The following is an 18384-nucleotide window of genomic DNA, read 5'->3' on the forward strand; positions in this document are numbered from 1 at the left end:
CATTAGGTCAACTCCCAGGCTAGAAGTCTGGCTTTGCTCTCTTTCTTTGCAGCTAAGAATTCTGTCTCTGCCACTCTCCTGGTCTGTCTGCTCCACCCTGCCACAGGAACCCTGTCTAGGGGAGATCTGGGGAAGGCCTCTTTCCAGGCCCCAAGTGGGAGGGATGTGCAAACTAAACGGGTGGCCCAGCTGGAGCTGGGCTTGGGGACAGAGGGAGAGAACAGGAACTAGCTCCAAGGCTGGAGAAGTCTTCTTTGTCTCTTTCATACAGAATTGGGATCAGACTCCTAGTGGTTCTATGCCGTTGGCGGGGACTGAGGCCAGGTCAGAAAGATATGAGGTAAAAGAGACTGACCCAGGATGGAAGTGGAGTGCAAGCCACTGCCTGGGTTTGTAATTCTATGGAAGCCTGGCAGATATCAGGGTTACCCACAAGGGATCTTCTCTCCTCAACTGGGGTGAGGTGGCTCCTACACACCCTGGCAGCCGGCCCCAATGCTAGTGGCCTTGGCGTCCTACTTTTTTTTTTTTTTTTTTTTTTTTTTTTTTTTTTTTTTTTTAGTTTTGGCTGGAGCTCTTAGACCCGCCCAGCCCCATTTGGGACCCCTTTCCTAATCCATTTAGGCCATCTGGAAATTAGCTGGCTTTCCCCGCTCCAAATCTTTTGGATTGAGGGACAGGGAGGTCATTGGCAAAGTCTGGCGCTAACCGAGGAGAGCAGCGCTCAGACACAGCTGGAGAGCAGGGCTACAGCAGCGGGGCAGCACAGATCGGGCATGGGGAAGACCCCCGCGTGAGTGTTCGCCAGGCACTGGGCGGCTGAGCACTTTCTAAGGTGCGCAGGCGTCTCGGGCGAGACGGCGCTGAGGGCGTCGTTGCCCGCGGGAGGAGCAGCAGGTTTCTCCGGCTCAAGGGCTCAAGGTTGTAAGAGTCAGTCAGGAGCGGTGGGAAACACCAGCCTCCGTCACCGGTATTTAAGCGAAAGTGAAGCCGAAGGGCAGAACCCGGATGTTGTCAGGTTTGCGGTCGGCGACCCCGCCAGCTTCCAAGAGGGCAGCTGCGTTGTGCCAATAGACGAGAAGCCCACTAGGAGGCGCGCCAGAGGCACTTCCGCCCGGTTCTCTTTCCCACAGTCTGCGGCGGGGCAAGATGGCGGCGCTCAGGGCTCTGTGCCGCCTCCGGGGCGTCGCGGCCCAGGTGCTGCGGCCTGGGGCTGGAGGCCGACTGCCGATTCAGCCCAGCAGGTGAGACTAATGGCAGCCCTCCATGCGCTATGCCCGGGGCTTGGGTTTCTCGAGTCTGGGGACTCCACGGGCCCTATGACCCCCACCCCGCCCCAGGAAAGAATGACCCAGGCCCATGACCCCCAGGCCTGCAGTGTCGGGCTCCAGGATGCAGTGGCCCTTGCTCTGGCCGCGGGAGGAAAGACGGTCTTGAGCTCTGTCTGCCAGGGGTGAAATCAGTTGGAGGGGAGACTCTGCCCTTAAGCGTAGTGATACTGTCACCCTCCCCTTATACCCTGCTACTTCTCCCAAACTTCACCACGGGTGGGGTGTGCGACTAGTGAAAGTCTCCTTAGACACTGTGGAGGAAAAGGAAAGCACCTCGATGGACTTAAAGGTCGAAAGTAAACCAAGAACCTCCCAGGTTGGCCCCAGTTTATCGCCCTGGTTATATTTTAGCTGAGCCAAGGAGCCACCATGACCCACCCCCCTCCCTTTCTTTTCTTATTCTTCGGTTGACCTTGAATAAACACCTTTCTTGAACTCATATTCACCAGAATAGGAATATGCATATGACCAAAATTTAAAAGAGCTGAGATCCCCAACCATGCATGCAGAGGGATGATGGGTGAAGTGACTCTGGAAATAAGTTTAGTAAGAATGGAACTTGTAGTGTTCCAGTTTGTTTTGCGAAAGCTACACAACTCTATGTCAATGACTTGGCATTGAAGAATCCAAGACGCTCGTTCCTGGGCCCACTTGAAAGTGTGTGGGAATAGAGGAACCAAGCACTGTTCAGGCCCTTTGGGATCTGTCATTAACTCTCCAGAGGTGCTCGGCAGTGGCAGCCAGATGTGGAATGGGCAGAACAGTTTGGAGGAGCTGTCATGTACCCCACCAAGGACACAGCCCACTGGAAGCCTCCACCTTGGAATGGTGAGTGTCCAGACCCACTGTCCCAACCCACACCCTTCCCAACCCACACCCTTCCCTACACCAAGCTGACTTCTAAGTGCTCCTGAGCACTCTGTCTCAGGCAAATTTTAGCCTCCAACCCTTCTTGCTTCTTTAACGTTGCAACTCAAAGAACTTAATAATAGTGATAATGGGAGATATTTGTCAAGCAGAACATTCCAAGAGAAAAGAAAGAGTAGGTCCCAGCCAACCTTCCAAGGTCCCTACCAAATTTATATCTTTAGCTTTCAGGTTTTTCCAGAGGTTCCATCTCCCTCTCTAGACAAGGTGGTTTTCCCACTGGCACCCAGATGAAACCTTACTGAATACAAAACATTTCCCCCCATCAAAACTAGCTCTTCCTTTTGATTTTTAATTTTAATCAGTGCCTCCCTCATTCTCTGAATCCCTCAGGATTGATACTTCTTAGATGTCTTTGGCTCTTTTTTCTCTCTTGCTCTCTATGTCTATGTCCAATTAGTCATCGAACCATGCATATTCTTTAATAATGTTTCATATGTGGTCGTCTCTCCCTTTCTTGTTCAGATTTATTTTGTATTAGACCTTAATTATTTCAGGAGTCTCTTTGCTGGGTTCCTGCCACTGATCTTGTCCCATTCTAGCTATTTTATACAATGTCATCACTCTTATCTTCCCCAAACATCATTTTACCATGTCATTCATTTTTTTGCTCCAAAACCTTCAAAAGCATGTCCAGTTACCTTTCAAAAACTTAATAGTAACAACAGCTTACCATGTGCTAAGTGTTTTTGTATGAATTATTATTTCACTTAGCGTTACAACAACCATATGAAAGTGATATTAATGTTATCCCAATTTTGAGGAAATTATGGTCTAAGGAGGTTAAAATATGATCAAGGGCACAGGTGGATTTGTACTCAGGTCTATCACCCCAAATCCAATGGTGAAAAATTTTCGTTGCAAAGGTAGACTCCGGTTTCAGATCTCAACTCCATTTACCAGTGAATAAAGTACCTACTTCATAGCATTATTGTAAGTATTAAATGAGATACTAATAACATAAACCACTTAGTGTAGTGACTGGCTCATGACAAGTGTTGTTAATAATACTGGTAATAGAACCACTACCCTTTGCTGTCTGCCAACACTAATCTGCCTCTTGGTGGAAACAAGCTCCACAGATACTTACTTCCTTGTTTCTAAGATTTGACCTGTGTTCATTCCATACGTCTCCTCTCTACCTGTCTGAATCATTCCTGTATTTAGGAAACAACTCAGATCTTGCCTCCACGAAGTCTTCACAATGTTCTTTCCTTCCTTTAAGTACTTAACGGCTAAACTACTTGGTAACTTGTACATTTGACCTGTGTTACTAGTTTCACACATGTATTTATTCCCCAAATTAAATTGTAAGCCTCTTGAGGGTAAAAACTGTCACTTAATAGTAGTAAGAATATACATTTCCTGATTAGTTGGCCATTCATCAGATACATATAAAGGGTAGTGTATCTTAGTGGTTAAGAGTGTTGAGTCTGGAACTGAACAGGCTGAGTTAAATCCTGGCTCTGCCACTTACTAGCTCTGTGAGAATTCATTTATCCTTCTTGGCTTCAGTTCCTCCAATAAAATGGGGATAATAATAGTATCTACTACTCATGTGGTTGTTGAGAGAATTTAATTAAAATAAGTAAAGCGCTTAAGAGTGGTGGCTATACATAGTGAGGATTTTATAAGTGTTATCTATTATGTATTTTTAAAAAAGATATTCTGGGAGATATGGAAAGAGGTTCATGGTCCCTCTCATCAGAAAGTTTAAGGGGAGGGTATAGCTCAGTGGTAGAGTGCAAGCTTAGCATACATGAGGTCCTGGGTTCAATCCCCAGTAGCTCCATTAAAATAAACAAACAAACCTAATTGCCTCCCCCTCAAAACAAAAACAAAACAAAACCCCAGAAAGTTTAGATCTCCCTTCCTTTCTCCCATTTATTGGTCTTTCTGGTTTTGTTAAAGATTAGGAAAATTATCAGGGTATAGAATGTCTATAGGGAGATGCTGACTTCTTGCTGTCTCTTGGGGGTTCTCAAGAGAATTACTATTTGGCTCAACTATTTTCCACACTTCTCAGATGTGGACCCTCCAAAGGACACATTGGTGTCGAACCTGACCCTGAACTTTGGGCCCCAGCACCCAGCAGCCCATGGAGTCCTGCGACTAGTGATGGAATTGAGTGGGGAGATGGTGCGGAAGTGTGACCCTCACATCGGGCTGCTGCACCGAGGCACTGAGAAGCTCATTGAATACAAGACCTATCTGCAGGTGGGGGGTGAACAGGGGCCTGTTGATAGGATCTGGGGATACTGTAGCCTGGGACTTTGCCAATCTGCTGCCCCAAAACCCCAGGAGAAAAGAGTGTTGAGGGGAGTGGCCTGTTGAGGTTATTAGGACGGTTTTGGTTGGGAGGATGGAGGAATGTGGCAGGGGATGCTTGACCTGAATCATCTGGATTTGATTTATCCAACAGAAATGTTTTGGAGCTGGAGCTACACTCCCAGCTTTTCTCTGGCTGATTTTTGGCTGGCCCCTTTACCCTCACTCTAGTGCCTCAGTTTCCCTGTTCTTATTTATACTAGTACGTCAAAGCTGGTGTCCTTGGGGTCAGGGAAAGAGGAGAGAAACGTCAGCTCCCTAGGACTAACAGCTGATTCTTGTATTTTCCAGCTGACTTAAGTTTGTTTTTGAAATCCTCGGTGAGTCAGAGTGACGGGGAGGGAGTTTGTGACAGAGTTTGCCGTTTTTAGGAGAACTGTGTGACCCAAGTGGTGACGGTCAGATTTTGGAGAAACTGGATCTGGGCTAGGAATCTGAAATTTTTTTTCTTACTGTCATGAAGTAAGGTCTTGATAACAGAGGATGATGGGGTTAGGACCCACTGACCAGAATGTGATTCCTCCAGAGAGTCCGGGCAATGATGGTTTCTGGTCCCAGAGTCCGTGGAGTTAACCCCTGTAGCATCATCCACGTCACAGTGACATCAGGATAAGAACTGGCTGTCCCAAAGAGAACATCTTAGCTCCGCCTCCTTCCTGGAAGCTGAAGCTAGTTCAGCGAACAGCTGGGACTTTGGTTTCTTGGTATTTTAGGGAAGAACTGTTTCTAACTGACTGTTCCTGTGGAAACAAATCCCATCCTTCTTGGTGCTTTTCCTTAATTTCCTCCTAAGGCTAATTACCTTTCTCCTTCAATATCTCAGAGAGGTGTTCTTTGACAGAGCTGTCACTTGGCCCAGAAGACTTGATTGGCAGTGGTATGCTGGAGCCAGCTCATACTGGCTCACAAGAACAGATTGTTACATGTTTAAGAATTTTATGAGCCAGTTGTGAAACACAGCCATTATTAAAAATTAAAGTGTATTAGCTTGCTACTTAATACATTATATTAAAAACCAAGGTAAGAAGTATCAAAATCCACAGCTTCATTATTTTACTACACTGTATTAGGCTGTGTTCTTGAGGTATTTACTTCCGTTGTATCTGGATAGTGGAAATACTGTACAATGGTGTGCTACTCTTCTCAGTGCCGTGTTCAGTTATATAATGTTGGTAGTTTGAATTGGACCTGGTAGGAGTATTTTCACCGTGGAAATTGGCAAACAGCAAATCAGGGTGTTCCCCTCCACCATCACTTCAGAAAGCTGGTTTTTAACCATTTACCAGCATGCTACTTGATATTGGGGTGTTTCATCCTGCTTTGCTAAGGCTCCTGAGATTGGGAAGGTTTATGCAGCACCGACCTCTGATGCCCACTGGGAGCAGCCAGACTAAAGGTTCCTGGACCTGTTATATGTGAGCCAGATTCCTGCCTCTTCCCAGGCCCTTCCATATTTTGACCGACTAGACTATGTGTCCATGATGTGTAACGAACAGGCCTACTCACTGGCTGTGGAGAAGTTGCTCAACATCCAGCCTCCTCCTCGAGCACAGTGGATCCGAGGTACGCCCCCTCCCTTTCCTGGGCTGCTGTGAGGACAGCACAGTGCCCCTGCCCCCATCTTAGGAGCCCTGAACCTGAACTTGGTATGCAGACCCCAGACTCTGCCCGGATCTGCTCTGTCAGCCTGGATCCTTGGCTTCTGTATCCCTCTCTTGTTGTTGTCACCTCTCCACAGTGCTGTTTGGAGAAATCACACGGCTTTTGAACCACATCATGGCTGTGACCACACATGCCCTGGACATTGGGGCCATGACCCCTTTCTTCTGGATGTTTGAAGAAAGGGAGAAGGTATGAGAAGGAGAAAAGAAAAGGAAAAGGGAAGTAGGTGCAGGAAGTAGGGAAGGTACGAAGGAGACGAGAGTAAAAGGAGAGAGAACATAGGGAGAACATTTGAGGGGAGAAGGTATATTTAACCTGGGTTATTTTCTTAAGGAACTCTGTCATGAGGGGTTAGTTGGGCACAAGAAGGCTGGGGGCAGGGGAGTGGACCACCTTGTTGTTGGACTTAGGGTCCCAGGACTTTGTCATATGTTACTAATTCCCAATGTGTCCTATCAAGATGTTTGAGTTCTACGAGCGAGTGTCGGGAGCTCGGATGCATGCTGCTTATGTCCGGCCGGGAGGTGTGCACCAGGTGAGCATGCTTCCCTGCCTCCCTGACCTTCCAGGCCATGCCTGTATCCTCTGTGGCCACTGGAGGGCAGCCCTGGCCAGTGGAAAGGCTGACCCTGTAGCCCTGAGGCGGGAGGGCTGAGCTGGCTCTCCTTAGTGGAGGCTCTGCTGCTTTCACTATTGATCCTCCATTTGGCTTCTAGGACCTACCCCTTGGGCTTATGGATGACATTTATCAGTTTTCTAAGAACTTCTCTCTTCGGATTGATGAGTTGGAGGAGGTAAGATAGGAGTCAATGGGGAAAACCCTTCTTTTCCCCCAAGAAGGGTTTGTGGGGTTTTAGTCCCCAGATACAAAGAAATAGAGAGGTGTTTGAAGAGTGTCATGAAGAGTGTTCACACACCCATTTTCTTTATCAACAGATGCTGACCAACAATAGGATCTGGCGAAATCGAACAGTTGACATCGGGGTTATAACGGCGGAGGACGCACTTAACTATGGTTTTAGGTGGGAGGAGTAAGACTTCTCTCCTTAGGGGTGGATGGGTTCCAGCATAATATCTTGGCTTCAGGTGTGGCACCTTCCTTGCTGAGTTTATATCCCATGCCCACGATGTGTGGGAGGGAGAGGGGAGACTAAGGAAGAGAGCAGGCCTCCAAGGACAGTGACCCGTATTCCCATTATCCTCCGTACAGTGGGGTGATGCTCCGGGGCTCAGGCATCCAGTGGGACCTGCGGAAGACCCAGCCTTATGATGTTTATGACCAGGTGGAGTTTGATGTTCCTGTTGGTTCTCGAGGGGACTGCTATGATAGGTAAGGCCCCAATCCTTTCTTAGCTCATTGTCCAGCTAGTTTCCATGTCTAACTTTTCTCTTGGCTACTTTCTTCTTTCTTATACTTTGGAGCTCTCGTGTGTGTTAAACTAGGTTGCTTTTTAAAGCACTTTCACATATGTGACATCTTATTTCACCTTTACATTCTCTTTATGTCTTAGATGGAACTAGTTTTGGCTGCATCTTATAGCTGAGAAAGCTGAGTCATAAAAGTTAGGGATTAGCCTGGGACTCTCTGTTAGTAGCACTTGAGATTAGACTCCTCCTAATCCAGCGCTCTTTCCATTAGATTCTAAATTTCAAATTCCACTTCTCTTTACTGACTTGGGTAAGAATTGCTACTGTTTTCTTTTTTGAGGCAGTTTGACTCTCACCTATTCTACATTCCAGAAAGTGTTTGAGGGTAATTAAAGAGGGAAACACTACTGAACATGGGCTGAGAAAACTAGGAGAGGATTTGGGGAAGGGCCCAATACTAGAATCAGAAGACTAGGTTTTATATGGGTGGCCAGGCTGTACTAGGAGAAAAGAATGAGGAAAGTTACCTAGCACTGTTCACATCGGCTATGGGCATCCTCCCACCCTCACATCTGATCCCCTGACTACTCTTCTCTTGCTCTGTCTTATTTGCTTCAGGTACCTGTGTCGGGTGGAGGAGATGCGCCAGTCCCTTCGAATCATCTCACAGTGTCTGAACAAGATGCCTCCCGGGGAGATCAAGGTTGATGATGCCAAAGTGTCTCCACCTAAACGAGCAGAGATGAAGGTTGGCTACAGGGGAAGGGAAAAGAGGTCTTGGAAAGGGGGCAGTGACTGGGGAGGGGTATCTTTGGATTAAATCCTGCTTTTCAGTTTTCCTTTTTCAGAGACTTCATTCACTGTATAAAATTCTTAACCTCCTATAGTCTCCTCTCTTACTCTGTATCTTCTTGCTCACTGACTTACATGTGGGATTTTAGTCTCCCTGTGGGTAGAGATTATTTTCTGTAGGAGGGAAGACAGTTTGGGTTTGGCTTACCGATGCTCCCTTTTTCCTCTTCCCAGACGTCTATGGAGTCACTGATTCATCACTTTAAATTGTATACTGAGGGCTACCAAGTTCCTCCAGGGGCCACATACACTGCCATTGAGGCTCCTAAGGTGAGGAGAGAAGGGGAGGGAAAAGACAGTATGTGGAGTGGGTGATTGGAGATAGATGTTCAAATAAATGCTTGTTAATCAGTCAGAGAGGGTACATGAGGGTGAGTGGAGAGGTTTTGTTGGCAGAGAAAGATGTTCTTCTGATAATGGAGGAACTTCTTCCCTGGACAGGGAGAGTTTGGGGTGTACCTGGTATCTGATGGCAGCAGCCGCCCTTATCGATGCAAGATCAAGGCTCCTGGTTTTGCCCACCTGGTAAGAACCAACCCCAGTGATTCTGACTCCAATACATGAATCCAATAATTAATGACCTTGGTTAAAATTTTTATGAACTTTTATTCCTTCTCCTCCCACCCTGCTAATCTTGCCTAATACTGTTGCTGTCTCATTCTCTCCAGGCTGGTTTGGACAAGATGTCTAAGGGACACATGTTGGCGGATGTCGTTGCCATCATAGGTACAAGGCCTGTTGTGTAGTAGAGACATTCTAGGCAAGGGAGTTTGGGACTCTGGGAACAGAAATTGAACACTTCCTGTTCAGCATGGAATAGGGGCACAGATTCAAATCCTCAGTCTCCTGGGTACAGTAGTGAGTTCTAGATCCTCAGTAACATCAGTTTTTTTCCTCCTCCCCTGACCTCCTAGGTACCCAAGATATTGTGTTTGGAGAAGTAGATCGGTGAGCAGAGGGACAGCATTGGATCTCCCTGCCTGCCTGCATCGTTTGCGGAGTCTGTCCATTGTTGGAAATGGGCCTCTGTGTGTGTGTGTACACGTACATGAATGCTTAGTTGTCAGGCTTTCTGTGCATGTACTGAAAAAAGAGAAATTATAATAAATTAACCACCTTCTGGCCCCATGCACAGACGTCTGGTATGTCTTTCTCAGTATCTTATTGTCTTTCACTTTGATGGGAAACTTAATGAGTATTTGTTAACTGTCCACTTCTCTGTTAGACTCAGTCCTTAGAAATTTTTCCTGTTTATCTCCGCCCCCTTTTCTGACTCTTTGCCTTTCCACTTCTCTATTCCTCGTTTCCTATTTTCCCCTGCCTTCCCCGCCTTCCCAACCCTTCCCGCCCACATTAATTGGTAAACTCAAATCAAGATTGGGTACAAAGTTCCAGATGGGAGAGAAGGGGGCTATTGTGGGGTCTTAGAATCTCAAGGGGCAGTTTATCATGGATCTGTCTATGAACAGGGCTTCCCAAACATGGGAGCCCCCTCTTTCCCTGGTAGCAGGGGATTGGTCACTGAAGGACGGAGGCATAAGAACCCAGGTCTCTTAGCTCCCTTAGTTGGTCCTTCCGGGAGCCGCCCAGTCTCTAGTGCAGGAAGGGGAAGGGGCCAGAGCTGGGGGAAGGCGTGGCAGGAAGGGGGGAACTGTGGTCAGGGAGCTGCTCGCTGGCAGAGCACAGCTGCGCAGTGCTGTCAGAGCGTCCGATTCCCAGCTCACGGCCACTCAGCCCCTGCCCAAGATGATTCCAGCAGTGGTCTTCCTCTTACTCCTTTTGGTTGAACAAGCAGGTGAGAGGGTTTGATGAGGGACAGTGAGCTGGGCTACAGGGTGGGAGTCAAGGGCCTGTGTCTGATGGCCGAGGCAGGGACAGATGGAGGAAGTCTGGCCCCGGCTAGATGGGCACGGAGACCCTGAGGCTGTCCTATCCAGTCCTCAGGGTACAGGAATCATAGTTTCTGCCTTTCTTGTCCCCTTCTTGCTTTCTCAGGCCTGATGTACGTGTAAGGCTTCAGTTTGGCAGAGGAGGGGAGTGGTGGTATGATACGAAAAGCTGGTCTGGGGAAAACTCCATTTCCCATGGTCAGTATTTTCTGTGGGGTGCCTTTGGTCATGCCCATTGGGAGCTGATCTCTAGTTGGTTAAATAATATTTATTAAGTCCCTTTTAGGAAAGCAGGGGCCTGCCCTTGTCTTCAGGAGTGAGGCAAGGATAGTCAAACACTTCATTGCTGCTTCTGTGGGTCATCACTAAGGTACCCCATCACGTCAACGGCTGATACGAGGGTGGGCAGCGTACAACGCCCAATTCTAGAGACCCGAGCATCCGCTGAGAAATTGAGGCAGAAATGGAAAGGTCTCTGCAGCTCTGAGGCTTCACCCTCTGAAATCTCACTTGCTGCTCTCTTTGGGTTGTCTGTATATGTTTTGAAGAGGGATAGTTACAGCTGAGGTTTGGAGAGGAAGGGGTTAGTGAAACTTAAGGGAAAGTGGGGAAATTAAAAGAGATGGACTGAGATGGAATTCCACCAGCCCAGCTGTGACGGTGGAGAAAAGGATTAAGTAAGCAGCCAGTCTGCTGCCCTGAGATGAGCAACCTGGGGCACTGAGGCAGAAAAGAGACGGCACAAACTTTGAAAGCAGAAAACCTGGATTTGAGTTCCAGCTCTGTCACTTAACTCTGGCCCTAAATCTAGTTAGTTAGCTCTTCTGAGCCCTGGTCTTATCACCTACAAAATGGCGATGACGTTTCTTTCCCTCACAGGGAAGTTTTGAGATTTATGCAATATTGTGTGTGAAACAGCGCCACAGGGTAAAACATACTATACGGGTACCAGTCACACACCCATGAGCTCTTCTGATAAGAGTTGGAGCTGTTAGAAGCTGGAGCTCAGACCTTATTTGATTTTTTTTAATTGCAAACTAAAAACTTCCTCTCTCAGTGGCCCAGAGTGAGTGAGTAACAGGGCAGAGTACTCAGCCGGAATCCATACATCTTGTGGTCATTCTCCTGAACCTGGGCTAAGACATATTCAGCCTGTGTGCAGAGCCATCGGTAGCTATAAAGCCAAGGAAAGTGACATCTTGTTTTTACATATTTAAGTGTCTTGTAGGAGGACGGAAAGCGATGTGGCTGAGGCTAGATGACCAATAATAGAGTGATTGCCTTCCCTCCCTTCCCCAGCTCACATCCTTCCTGTCCAGCCCTCAGCCACAGGTCACAGGACTTAGCAGAGACACTCCTGTGGTTTCGTCTCTGAAATTTGTCACTGCCCGCCCCCCACTACCCCTCGAAGGCTGAGGTTTTAGTCTTAGTTCAGTGAACTCAAATGGGCCCCTTGAGGACTATGGAGTGCTCAATGGTGCCTGAGGAACCCACAGGGCTAAAAAGAGGGTTCGGGGCTGAGGAGGAAGTCCTCAGCTCTCAGTACCCATCAGTTCCTTCATGACAGAACCCTTCACACTTTCTGTCCTACCCTCACCCTGAGGTGAGGGAAAAGAGGGAAAGGTGAGAGAAATAGGAATCCAGAGAGGAAGATGAAGTTTCTTCCCTTGGAGGGTGCCCCTCCAGGCCCTGTCCTATCTCCCAGAGCCCTTTCCTTCTCTCCTCTGAGTCCCAGATCTTCCCTGCTGCCCCTGAGCCCACGGGTACCCTCTATCCCCTCAGCGGCCCTGGGAGAACCCCAGCTTTGCTATATCCTGGATGCAATCCTGTTTTTGTATGGTATTGTCCTCACCCTGCTCTACTGCCGACTCAAGGTAAGGTTGGGGCAGGGTGGGGTGAGGGCTTGGAAGGAGAAGTGGGAGAGTGGTGGCAGCAGGGCTTCAAGGAGATGGAGTAAAATGGTTCCCCTACAAAGTTTGGAGGGAAGGGGGATGGGCCAGTAACTTCGCCTGTACTAATGATCTTTCCCCTACCCCAGCTCCAGGTGCGAAAAGCAGCTATAGCCAGCTATGAGGTATGGAACCTCCCTCCACTGGGTTTCAACAATTTTTCAAACTCTCAGCCCTTCTGGGGCTTTAGCCTTGAGGTCTGTGGCTTCTGGGTGTAGGGGCATGACACTAAGGTGCTGATCTGTATAAGCTTCTGAGGTCCCCTTCCCACCTCCTCCTAACTACACTGCTACCTAGCCAAGTCACAAGTGAAATGTTCAGCAGGTGATGAGGAAGAGTCAAGTGCAGTGTGACAATGAGTACATGAGAGAGTTGTATGTTGAATGTATATGTGTTTGTAGCCATGTGGGCAAATGTGCATTCATGCCCCAGAGTACCCATGTCAGTACCCTCTGGTCCAAAGGGGCCACCCCTGGCCAGAGACTTCCCTGGGTGGTGAGAAGATGCTGAGGGGCCCTGTGAGAGGTGTGAGCTCTAATGCCTTGTCCCTTTTGCCTCTGCAGAAATCAGATGGTGTTTACACGGTGAGTGAACCTGCCTCCCCAACCCCCTACCCCAGTCCCAGGAAGTCAGCAAAAAAGAGTGGGCTTTTGAGTGACCTTTGGAAGGGGTAGGGCCTGTAGGGGTGGGATGGGCCCTGTGATGGACTCAAGCTCCTGACTATCCTCTGACCTCTACCTCCAGGGCCTGAGCACCCGGCACCAGGAGACTTATGAGACCCTGAAGCATGAGAAACCACCACAATAACCTTAGAACAGATGCCCTTGGACACATCCTTCTTCCACTCTCCTCCCAGCCCTCATGGTTGGCAGCTGACCCTATCCCTGTAATGACCCTATACCCCCACCCCTCATTAATAGACACCTCTCTGTCAAAGACCTCAGATGCTCTTCATCAATGTTTATATTCTAGTCTCACCCACTTACACCACCCTTCCCCTCTTCTCCATTTCAACTCCCACTAAACAATGGAAAGGAACTGTCATCAATAAAGCCACCACAGACTGGACTCTAGTCATTCATTCATTTAACATATACTTATTAAGCCTCTACTAGTCTAGACTGGTTACTGAAGACATTTTGAGTAAGGCAAACTCAGTTCCTGACCTTCCAGAGTTCACAGGTTAGTAGACTTCAGGGCTGTTTTGCTTGATTAAGGGATGAATGTTGACTGTGACTTGGGGAAGGACCCCTTCATTCTCTAGCATGGAACTGGAACAGGAAGTAATGTATTGAGAGTCTAGGCACATTCAGAGACATTTGAACCCAAGAAATGACTTCTGTACCCATCCTGGCCTCCTGTGTCTGACAACTGAAACAAGGCTGGGTTGTGGGAAAGCCTGGCTGTCCAACCCCAAATAGTCACCAATCCAGATGAGAGTGGGCTTCAGGGAGCAGTGTGAGCACAGCTCTTAATATACACACATACAGGCATTAGCATAGCTGAAAAGCCAAACACACAAATGGGATGGTGTGTTGAAAGCTTGTGTGACACTCCTAATGGAAGGCTTTATGAGAACAGTGAGTTTTCAGTGGATTCTGGGACAAGAGGGACCTGAGGGGCCAGATAGGGGTTGGAGGTGGGTAAGGCAAAGGAGAACAAGTCTGGTCCAGATAGGAGGTCAGCTTCTCCGAACACATGGGTGAGCAGTGAAGGAAACCCCCTTGTCAATGCCTGTCCTGTTTCTAGGCAGGGTTCCCTGGAAGTATCTGAAACTCATCAGAGACTGCCAGTCCTACTTGTGACCCAGCAGCCCTGACCAAATGGGTCTAGAGTCCCCAGGCTTACCCCAGCAAGTCTCCATACTTTGCAATACTTTGCACTGCATGGTGACTTACACTTTCCAATATGTTTTCCAGCTTATTGTACCATTTGATCTACTCACTAACCCTGTGAGTAAATTCAGGCTCTTTGAAGTTAGTTAACCTGTCCAAGGTCATCTGGCAAGTGACAGACATATCTCTGTCCCTGCACATTTTGCCATGTGAGGGAAAAAAAAAAGACACCAAGAAAGAAAGGGGAAGAAAGTAATCGTAAGTGGTGAGGGTCTTGAAGGCCAGACTGAAGAGGCTGATTAATATAAAGAAGAAATTGGAGCCATCTCTGGTGTCTGGGAAAAGGTGATTTCAGATGAGATATGAGAAATGAGTCAGGATAGGGAAGAAACGATTTTAAAGATAAAGTAGAAATAAAGTTTTATTGGAAAAATGCTCATTTTCCCATTTTGGGATTGTGAGTTTCCTGCATCAGTCCAGCCTGATTTCCATTCCATTTTGATTTAATCCAGGTATCACAGCTACCAAAGTTTCTCAAGGCCCACATGTCTACCAAGTTGAAGACCTGTCAGGCCTTTAAGTGGCTGTCGCATCTACTGGTTCCAGGCTCTAAGATGGCTACCAGAACTTAGGCCAGAATAGCACCCACATAATAGTGGGGGAGAAGCTTGGAATGGGTGTTCCCCAGACAGGGGGGTCTAGGTGAGAGGTTTTAAATGGAAGGATTATTAGGGGGATGGGTAAAACTCAGTGGCAGAGCACATGCTTAGCATGCACAAGGTCCGGGGTTCAATCCCCAGTACCAGTGCCTCCATTAAAAAATAATAATAATAAAATAAATGGAAGGATTAGAGCCCTTTTGGGGAGAGGAGTGAACCCAGATCTTACTGCAGGATAAGAGGAAGCACAGCGTTCTTCTGGCTCAGAAGGGAAGAGGGGGCCTTGGGTGACACCTTTGGGCTCATTTTTGGGAAGCTTTCTCCTCTTCATAGTATGACAGAGGAAATTCTGACGGGTGTTGTCATTTCCTGTGACCTCCAGGAGTCTAGGGATTCGGTTCATGAATCCTTCATGCTTTTCATGGTTCCATGTCCAAGGCAAAGGCTCTTTATTCTCCCCAACAGGGGTGTTTCCAGGACTGTAGGAAGATTCCTTGGATTTGGAGAAGACTTACGGGCACCCCCACGTTGTCACTTCCATCATTTATTTTTTTCAACCCTTTCCCCACCCCTTCACACCAAAACCCATCTCCTGTTAGAAGCAGATTTCTCTTTGTTCTCCCCACGATTCCTCCCTCACTATCCCTATTTCTCTCAGTCCCCAAAACATACCAGGCTCACAACTTGACTCCTTCAGTATTTATTGTAGAAAACAAGGACTAGGTGGGGAAAGGAGCTCTAGGTCTGGCCCGTTGGTATTCAAGAGGCCCGCTGGGGATGGAAGATAATGGTCTAGACATCTCACTGGGCAGGAGGCTGTGTTTTGAGGTCCATGAAATTGCTCAGGAAGTTAATCAGATCAGTTCCAGCCTTCTTGACCAGGGGTGTCAGCTGCTCCTGTGTCTTCTCAAAGTAAGCCCTGGATATGTAAGGGATTAGAAGTCACCGTGAAGAATTGGCAGGGACCTTGGTGGTGGTGGGAGGTGAGACCCAAGTCCCCAAACTCTAGTGCTTGGTCTGTCTTGGCATGGCAAAGCTCCTAGGAGGAGAGGTAAGCCCTCCACCGAGCATAGTAATAGACCCGAGAGATAGAAATTCAAAGCCCAGTTCCTGCTGCCCAAGAAGTCCATGGGATCTATGGGGTGATCAAGGAATTTTCTCTCCAATTTAAATCCCATCCTCCCTAAACCCGACTCATGAGCTCAGACTTTGTGGGACCTCCTGGCTTCCCTTCTTTCTCTCCACAGCCCCCTGGTCCCTGAACCCCTTTTGCTGAGACTTACTTGGCCTGGGTTTGAAGCTCTGAGCCCTTGGCCTTCTCTACCAGGTCCTTGCCATAGTCGGTCACGGTCTGGAAGTACTGAGAGACCAGGCTCTGCAGACTTGGCTCCTCTGCCTGTCTCCGAACCAAAGCCCCTGCACACACACAGAAACACACACACACACACACACACACACACACACACACACACACACACACACACACACACACATGTTTCTTAGCTGGGTCCCCAACAATGGGTCCCACTTCTCTGCCAGTATCCAGCCCCAGCTCTCAGCCCTCTCCCCAAACAGGTATCCAGCTCCAGGTCTTTGGATGGGCTTTCTGGGCTTTAGAGAGGGGATGATTTTCCTTTTAAGCTCCCTGGTTGCCAGACCTGGGCATAGGAGCACAGTCTGATAAACAGCTAGGACCCAAGCACCTTCTCCTCCTTAGGACCCGTCCCCGTATCACACACACCTTCAAGGCTACAGATGGTGAGGAGCAGCACAGTCACTGCAAGCAGCTTCATGGTGTTAACAGTGGGGAAAGTGGCCTGCAAACAGTTGGGGGTAGGGGAGGACACTGAAGCTGAATGGGCTTCAGCCCCTCCCCAGGGACCCCTACCTACATATCCACACCAACCTTGTTCCCTCCCCTTCCACAATTAAAACCTGGTCCCCTTTGGATGCTGCCCACACCTCTTGCTCCCTTACTGTACCTAGTCGGCGTCACTGTCCTTGCCGTCTGTGCCTGGCCTGACTGGGGAGGCAGGGACTATATATCTGTCTGCTTCCCCACCCCCATGTCAGGTGACAAGGACTTTGGAAGGGCCCAGTGGGGCAGGGGCCATGTTGGAGTAAACAAGCTGGAGAAATGGGGAAGGAGAGGACAAGCACGTGGGGGGACTCATGGGGACTGGACGGGAGGCAGGGGGTGCAGGCCTTAGTGCATTCCAAGGGGGCATACTTTAGGCCTATTCAAGATTCATTCCTTTTGAGGCTGAGGCTAGTAGTCCTTGGATTTGAATGCTGCAGGAAACAGGATTTCTAGGGTTCCTTTCTTTCTTTCTTTCTTTCTTTCTTTCTTTTCTTTCTTTCTTTCTTTCTTTCTTTCTTTCTTTCTTTCTTTCTTTCTTTCTTTCTTTCTTTCTTTCTTTCTTTCTTTCTTTCTTTCTTTCTTTCTTTCTTTCTTTCTTTCTTTCTTTCTTTCTTTCTTTCTTTCTTTCTTCTTTTTCTGACATATCAAGCCCTCAGCCCTTAGCATCTTTGTTCCGTTACGGGTAGATTTCAGCTCCCAACCCTAATCCCCTTTTGCTGCAACTTGGCAGAGAGGTATTGGGGAACAGAAGAAAGAAGAAAGGAGATGAAATCAGGGGCAGGGGTGAGGGGAATGCTGGCTTGGGTCAGAGGGCAAGTGTGATTGATTCTGCCCCTTTTTAAGTTAATGTGTAATGAGACCAGGGAGAAACCACTAGAGCCAAGAATGACCTTCCTGAGTGCTGATAAATGAGCACAGCCCACCCCCAATAAAACAAATTCAGAAAGCAGCCTCTGCCCTCCCCCTCCCAATTAGAGTGCTCTGGCAGGAAAAAAGGTGAGTTGAGAGGCTTCCACCAAGGATAAAGTTGGGAGGTCTTTGGTCATTTGGATCACCTTATCAATTCTAGGTGGTGGTCAGCCAATGTGTGTCAGCAGGGACCATAGCATCCCTTTGACCAAGGCCCCAGTCCTTATCCCAACCCTGACTGTGAGGGAGGGCAGAAGTACACTTCTAGGCCCAAGGCATTTGGGTGAAATCAGCCAGATATCAGAAGAATTCGTATCCTTCATCATTTTGCCCTCAAAGTGTATGTAGAACATTCCTAAGAGATGGGAGTGGACATGTGAGTGCTAGTGAGGAAGGTGACCAGAGTCCAAGAAATCATACTCCATCTTCAATTATTTCTCTGTGGAGCACTTAGTACTTGAAGGGCATGCCATTAATTTGTTCGTGGCTTTGTAGTGGAGTGCATTTGAAGTCAGGAGTCCGTATTCCTAGATATTATTTGCCAGCTCTGCCTGGGGAATCAGGGAAGGAAGGATTAACTATAGGGGTCAGCTGTTTCAGGGACTTGTTCTGCTAGAACTAAGGCTGCAGCCCCTGCTCCTCTACCCCAAACTCTCACACTTATTCCCATTCCATCGAGGGGACAAGGGGCCGAACTTTGAGAGGTGTAGACCTCCAGGAGGGAAGTGTGGCTCCATTTTCCTCGAGAGAGCTGTACCTGAGACTAGGACTCATTTGGAGGTGTACCGTATACTGTGAAGAACTGTGATGAGAA

The 18384-nt window shown here is 48.1% G+C and overlaps 3 protein-coding genes across 3 annotated transcripts; 2 read left to right on the forward strand and 1 right to left on the reverse strand.

The window, feature by feature from the left end:
* Positions 1 to 1107: 1107 nt before the first annotated feature.
* On the forward strand, positions 1108 to 9600 carry NDUFS2 (NADH:ubiquinone oxidoreductase core subunit S2). The gene is made up of 14 exons (XM_031435910.2): positions 1108 to 1244; positions 2053 to 2159; positions 4285 to 4475; positions 6029 to 6149; positions 6325 to 6437; positions 6709 to 6783; positions 6965 to 7042; positions 7185 to 7270; positions 7459 to 7578; positions 8235 to 8364; positions 8643 to 8738; positions 8910 to 8993; positions 9137 to 9194; positions 9383 to 9600. Exons 1-14 carry the CDS (start codon positions 1150 to 1152, stop codon positions 9418 to 9420), a joined length of 1392 nt encoding a protein of 463 aa, XP_031291770.1. The 5' UTR covers positions 1108 to 1149; the 3' UTR covers positions 9421 to 9600.
* Positions 9601 to 10103: 503 nt separating this feature from the next.
* Positions 10104 to 13374, forward strand: FCER1G (Fc epsilon receptor Ig). The gene is made up of 5 exons (XM_010993043.3): positions 10104 to 10263; positions 12140 to 12231; positions 12396 to 12431; positions 12870 to 12890; positions 13051 to 13374. The coding sequence occupies exons 1-5, from the start codon at positions 10215 to 10217 to the stop codon at positions 13111 to 13113; spliced, it is 261 nt and encodes an 86-aa protein (XP_010991345.1). The 5' UTR covers positions 10104 to 10214; the 3' UTR covers positions 13114 to 13374.
* A 2110-nt stretch (positions 13375 to 15484) lies between these two features.
* APOA2 (apolipoprotein A2) lies at positions 15485 to 16839 on the reverse strand. Its single transcript, XM_010993042.3, has 4 exons — positions 16783 to 16839; positions 16542 to 16617; positions 16084 to 16216; positions 15485 to 15719 (listed from the first exon to the last, which is right to left on the reverse strand). The coding sequence occupies exons 2-4, from the start codon at positions 16591 to 16593 to the stop codon at positions 15602 to 15604; spliced, it is 303 nt and encodes a 100-aa protein (XP_010991344.1). The 5' UTR covers positions 16594 to 16617; positions 16783 to 16839; the 3' UTR covers positions 15485 to 15601.
* Between the last annotated feature and the right edge of the window lie 1545 nt (positions 16840 to 18384).

Source organism: Camelus dromedarius, chromosome 23 (genome assembly GCF_036321535.1).
Source record: "Camelus dromedarius isolate mCamDro1 chromosome 23, mCamDro1.pat, whole genome shotgun sequence".
NCBI classification, from domain to species: domain Eukaryota; kingdom Metazoa; phylum Chordata; class Mammalia; order Artiodactyla; family Camelidae; genus Camelus; species Camelus dromedarius.